The sequence below is a fragment of the Nicotiana tomentosiformis genome, chromosome 12, assembly GCF_000390325.3.
Source record: "Nicotiana tomentosiformis chromosome 12, ASM39032v3, whole genome shotgun sequence".
Classification (NCBI taxonomy): Eukaryota; Viridiplantae; Streptophyta; class Magnoliopsida; order Solanales; family Solanaceae; genus Nicotiana; species Nicotiana tomentosiformis.
The window spans coordinates 121,320,273-121,326,887 of NC_090823.1; the positions used below are offsets into that span (position 1 = coordinate 121,320,273).

Below are 6,615 nucleotides of genomic sequence, written 5' to 3' on the forward strand. Positions count from 1 at the left end.
TCCCAACCCAGTGTGGGCTTTAGCAATTGACGGGTTGGGCTGGACTAGCCCATCATTTTGATGGGCCTTATAATAGTCTGCCCATCCTAGCCTTATGCAGTAAAAATTGCGTGGGATAGCCACTTTTTAAAGTGGTATTTACTTTTTATCTAACATTTTTAATGCTAAGCAAAAGTAGTTACTAGTCTATTAAAATTAATATGAAAAGATGGTGTTACCCTTTCTTCTATCTCTTTTCCTTCCCAAACGGAAATGCAGTGTTTATACCGACGACTGCGTTTCTTCTCATTCTCAGGTGGATTTAGTTGGAAGTTCTAATGTTAAAATGATTCATGTTCCACACTAGTCTATACTCAATATGATTCTTTTATCTTTTTCTTGAGCTTGGCACAAATGTTTATTAGCAGTCGCTTTCATTTGGGGCAAGTACTTCTATAAGATTCATTTTTCAGGATGAGAAAATAAATAAATGAAAGAAACTGTGTCCTTGGTTATCGGAATAGCTAAGGACAGGTAGTCCTTAACTTGGACTTACAAGCTCATAAATTAAGGACATCTAGTCCTGAACTTACAATAACAAGCTCATAAGTTAACGACATTTGGTCCTGAACTTAGAGTTGGAAGTTCAAAAATTAAGGACATTCGGTCTTTAACTTAGAGTTAAAAGCACAGAAATTAAGGATATGTAGTTCTGAACTTCGAGTTCCAAGTTCAAAAGTTAAGGACATGTAGTCCTGAACTTAGAGTTACAAGTTCAGAAGTTAAGGACAGGTAGTCCTGAACTTAGACTTATAAATTTGGACAACTAGTCCTGAACTTACAGTAACAAGCTCATAAGTTAAGGACACTTAGTCCTGAACTTAGAGTTGGAAGTTCAAAAATTAAGGATACTTGGTCCTTAACTTAGAGTTACAAGCACAGAAATTAAGGTCATGTAGTCCTTAACTTAGAGTTACAAGCATAGAAATTAAGGACAGGTAGTTCTGAATTTCGAGTTCCAAGTTCAAAAGTTAAGGACATGTAGTCCTGAACTTAGAGTTACAAGTTCAGAAGTTAAGGACAGGTAGTCCTAAACTTAGACTTATAAATTTAGGACAACTAGTCCTGAACTTACAGTAACAAGCTTATAAGTTAAGGACACTTAGAGTTGGAAGTTCAAAAATTAAGGATACTTGGTCCTTAACTTAGAGTTACAAGCATAGAAATTAAGGACAGGTAGTCCTTAACTTAGAGTTACAAGCACAGAAATTAAGGACACGTAGTCATGAACTTCAAGTTCCAAGTTCAAAAGTTAAGGACATGTAGTCCTGAACTTAGAGTTACAAGTTCAAAAGTTAAGGACAGGTAGTCCTAAACTTAGACTTATAAATTAAGGACAGCTAGTCCTGAACTTATAGTAACAAGCTCATAAGTTAAGGACACTTGATCCTGAACTTTATGAGCAGAAGGGTATTTTCGTCCGACCGGGTAAAAATTTATTAAAGCAGTGGCTAAAGACTAAAGATATTTTAAACAGTGGCTTAAAAGTAAATACATGTATTATTACTGGCTAATTGTGCACTTTCCGTATGTTGCGGGCCCCCACGGGCCGACCCATCATTTTTTAAATATAATTTTATATTTTTTCTTTAAGTTCTAACGTAAAATAAGATAAATATTTAAAAGTTAAAAAAATCTTATTGAAAAAATTTCACAAAACTTAATAACTTTTTATATTGTTCCAATATATCATAATAAATACTAAAAAAATAAAAGACAAGACTATTCAAGAGAACGTCCATGACGCTTATGGGATATCCAACACCTCATCTTCATCAAACACTTGCGAGAAGGTTGTCTTAATATCTTCACTTTCATCTACATCTACAATTCGTATGCAATATTAATTAGTTAAATATTAAGAATAATTAAATTTTTAAAACTAATTAACGTTTTAAGACTTTGATCTTTTAATATGATGAACTTAATAAACTTTAAGCTTGGGATACTCTTCTTTTTGATATTTTTTTGTGTCATATAATTTTTATATTTTATGTATATTAAATACATATTTTTATTAGGCACACGGGCCGGCCCAGCCCAGCCCAGCCTTAGTCAAGCCTCACGGGCAGGGGCTTACTCGAGCACGACTTAAAAGCCTCATTTTTAAATGGGCTCCAAAAATTTTAGCTCAATCCTACTAAATCACGGACTGGATTGGCCCAATGGGCAAAGCCCATATTGACGGCTCTATTAAAAAGCTCTTTTGTCTCTCTTTTTAAATAAAAATTGTCAACTGATTATAGTCGAGTATGAAAAAAAAATGTCAAGTCATTATACTTGGATAAATTTACGTAAGACTTTGTTTGGTTATAAAAAAATGTCAAGTCGTTTGGTATGAGATATAAGAAGGTATAGTGTTTGTATAAAAATTTAATACCATCTTAATACTTTGTTTGGTTAGTAAATCTGGTATAAGTTATCCCGGGATTATAATTAGTACCGGGATAACTTATACCTTATAGAGGGTGGGATCATTAGTGCCGGGATAACTTATACCTTCTTCTTAGAAATTATGCAATTGTCATTTTTAATACAACATACCAACCAGTGGATAAAAAATAATAGTAGAATAACTAATCTCAGCATAACTTATCCCAGCATAACTTATCCCGGCATAAATCGTATTCAAACCAAACAACCCCTAAGAGTATTAGTTAGTCATTGTTACGTAATGCACTTATTGATGTGGTGCAAATAATTAAGCATTTTCCTTTAGTATGTAATTAGTCATTGTTAAAGTGAATACACTTAATTGTTTGATGCATGTACCTAGTGCAGAAAAGCATTCCTCCATTAAGGCATTAACAAATGCCAAATAATCAATTTAATTTTCTACAATATTTAGTACAATAGAATTAATGCATAAAAAGAAAAAAGATTCTAGATAATAAAGCAGACTTGCCTGCTTCCGCTGAAGTTATTAACTAAAAACATTCTATATATTTATTTAAATACTCGCGTATTGATGGTTAAAGTTATTTATGTACATGTTAATTTTTTGGAGAGCCTCCTCGCGACACTAAAAGATACATAGGATTTGCACATCCAAATGATTATTTTTTGTTCCAAAGGTCATTTGTCTAAAAAAGGTTTTAAAAAAAATGAGATGTGCCACTCACTAAAAAATATTTAAGCCCATCAGAAGTTTACATTTCCGGCTATTGTAACCATTTGGTTACGTGGTGATTAAGTTGTGATTTTTATGTGACAAAATAAAGTTATGTGATTTTGATACAAAAAAATATATAATTATGTGACTATTTGTGAAATTTACAAGATGATATATCCAGACTATTCTTTTCTACTTACTTTCAAGAAGTATGACTCTAGTTTCTCGTTCAACAAAATAAATACTCATAAAACAATAGGAAACAGAAACAAATACAGAAATAAACTTACAACAGAAATCTTTGATAGTGAAAACAAATTTAATTTCAACTAAAATGACAGAACAGCAACAAATTAAATACATGAAGTTGAATCAAAATGACAATTACAAACAAGTGATTTTAAACACTGGCTGCCGCAATTTCATAACACAGCTAACTAGCATAGGATTCTTGGCCGAAACTCGTTAAATCCTACCACATCCATATACCATCAATCCAACCAACATCAACCTTACAACCAGTGACTCGAAACCACCAACTGTCGTCGGAGCAGCTGCCTTTTCGGAAGAATGCATGGCGGCGATGGCTGACGGTGACGGTGGAGGAGGTGGAAGAGGGTGAACTACAACAGAAACCTTCATACCATCAGAGCAGCCGCCAATGCCACAAATGAAGTAATACCTCTTGGACTTGTTCAGCAAAATGAAATCTCTTCCACTGCTCCAATTCCCAAATGCACCCTCTATTATGCAGTTATCATATCCATTTTTATTCACTTCAAACACGTTATGTTGTGTCTTTTTATACCTAAATGCTGCCAAAAAAACATGGAATAGCCAAGTTAGAGAAAGGGTCGATCTGGTTAAGTTTTGTGTACTACCAGTGATAATATTGTTACAAAATCAGGTAAGTGCATGCAATAAAACCTGGAAAACAATGTAAAGAACCTGCTATGAAAGTCCCTACTTTAACTAAATTGCATTAGAAAAATTATTTTGAAGTTAAGAAAAAAGTTACTTAGTTAACATGCATTAAATTAATCAATCTTCTCCTCTTTTATTCTTCTTTAATTTTTAGTAACCACGATGTATTCTACTCTCTCCTTTTTAATTTAAATGACACATTTTACTTTCAAAAAAGAATTAACATATTTTTATATTTCGAAATAATTTAATTTTAAACTTAGATTCTATAGCCACACATATATCACGGACTGCGCTATCTAAATTGAAGCAACGGGAATAGTTTATAAACATGACTTTTGGATACCTAAATGCTCTCCAGTCTCAAGCAAACAATAAATAGACAAGTGATCAGGAAAGCAAAAGTCCGTAAATATTTACGTACAAATTAAAAATAAAAAAAAACGTACAGATTAGGTCACCGACGTAGAATGTTTGGTTGCTACTCCAGAGAGTATAGTTGATGCCGGGGTTCCAACCTTTGTTAGCTCCGACGATGTGGTCAGTGGCGGAGACGGTGGTGGCAAAGGCGGCGAGGAGGAAGAAGAGTACACAGTTGAGAGCCATGTAATTGGGAGAGATACTGATAAGCTGAATGGAAACAAGGCTTAGCAGCTCCTACTTTTTTAATTACACTACTTAACTTTAAAATTAGGTTACACAACCATACCTTATATAACGGATCCAAAGCTAAAGTTTGATAAATCATCATTATATTAGATGGTAACTATACTGTAATATTTTATACTAGGAATTATCACGCATACACCTCGTATAATGTACATTTTCCTCAATTTTTTTACCAAAAGTTAATGGATCATACTATTGTTAAATTCGTTTTTGGCTGTTACCCGCCCAATCTGTTTGAAAGACGCAGAATTAAAGAAACTCTTTTAAACAGAGCGAGTCGAAAAAAATAGTGGACGAGAATACCGTTGCACGCATTTTTTGAAAAAGAAAAAATTGCACCACTGTTTGCACCCTCTAGAGGCTGCTATATCTGTATAAAAATAATCACGGAAAAGGGCCAAAACTGCCCGCAGATTATTCGACTTGGTACAAATATGCTCTTCGTCCACCTATTGAGTCAAAAATGCCCCCATCGTTATCTTTCTAGGTCACTTATGCCCCTATAGCTAATGCTCAATGCCAAATAAAAAGAAGTTTTACTTAAATTACATGTGGCAATTTTTTATTGGTCAAATTTTAAACCATGACCCCAATTAAATAAACTCACCCTTAACCCATTCTTTTAGCCAACCCAAAAATTCGACCCGCCTTGAAAAATGGCCAAACTCTTGATTGTCAAAAAAATTATCTTCTCCATCTTTCCAATTCTACCATCATCATAGCTGCCACCATCCCCTTTCCTCAGTAGCAATCACGCTGCCACCACATTTTTAGTTTAGGGGCAGTTTTGATCATTTTTCATATTTGTATCATCATTTTACATTTACCATTGGAGTTGTCATTTTTCGAAAATGTTCGTCAAAAGACCTTAATTTTCACATTCAAATGTCACTTATAATAGTAAATCTTTTTTTCTTTCTCATCACATAAGATAATCAAAGAACCCATTATGAATTCATGGGCTTTAAATTTCGGAATAGTCCAATTTTTTCTTCACAATTTTTATAAATTTTACAAACTCTTAATAAATTGTTAAACCCAAATGGTAATTTATTGTAGAAAATAAAATATTTATGACCTAGGTACTCCTCCTTGAACAAACTCCTAATTTTACAACAAAAAAAGGATATCAAATCGAAAAAAATTAAAGATTTTCTAACGGATCCTTTCTATTAGCATAATATTCTTGTTGCTATTGTTTGAAAATGTAGGAATGGAGCAAAATGAGAATCATGGTTATGGTGGGTGGTGACAGCCGGTGATAGTAGAGTTGAAAAGGTGGAGAAGTTAATTTTTTTATCGAGTTTGGCCTTTTCTTAGGTGGGTCGGATTTTTGGGTTGGGTAAAAAAAGGGTTAAGGGTGAGTTTATTTAATTGGGGTCATAGTTTAAAGTTGGACCAATAAAAATTTGCCACGTGTAATTTAAGTAAACTTTTTTATTTGGCATTGATCGTTAGTCGTAGGGGCATAAGTGAGCCAGAAAGATAACGGTGGGGACATTTTTGGCTCAATAGGTGGACGGGGAACATATTTGTACCGAATCGAACCGTCCGAAGGTAGTATTGGCCCTTTTCCGAAAAAATTAAGAAGCTTAAAACAAGTCTAAACAGAGGGAAAGGCTTTAAATTTGTGGTGATTGAACTCAGTACTCTTGTGTAATAGTTCGTGTGACTAATTATAGTAATTATAAATGTTTACATTTTATAAAGTTCTTGAACAAGGTATTTCTAGTACTGATAACAATAGATGTACGTACTTGCATCCATTTCTGGAGCTCTACATCCGCTCTGATCTTAAGGCAAAATGATGAAAAATTACTACTCCTTCCATTTTAATTTATGTGACATAGTTTAAGAAGAAAAGAAAGACT

At 33.5% G+C, this 6,615-nt stretch overlaps 1 protein-coding gene across 1 annotated transcript; it reads right to left on the reverse strand.

Moving 5' to 3' along the window:
• Nucleotides 1-3,432: 3,432 nt before the first annotated feature.
• LOC104117435 (early nodulin-like protein 19) lies at nucleotides 3,433-4,761 on the reverse strand. The gene is made up of 2 exons (XM_009628490.4): nucleotides 4,525-4,761; nucleotides 3,433-3,966 (listed from the first exon to the last, which is right to left on the reverse strand). The coding sequence occupies exons 1-2, from the start codon at nucleotides 4,679-4,681 to the stop codon at nucleotides 3,617-3,619; spliced, it is 507 nt and encodes a 168-aa protein (XP_009626785.1). The 5' UTR covers nucleotides 4,682-4,761; the 3' UTR covers nucleotides 3,433-3,616.
• Between the last annotated feature and the right edge of the window lie 1,854 nt (nucleotides 4,762-6,615).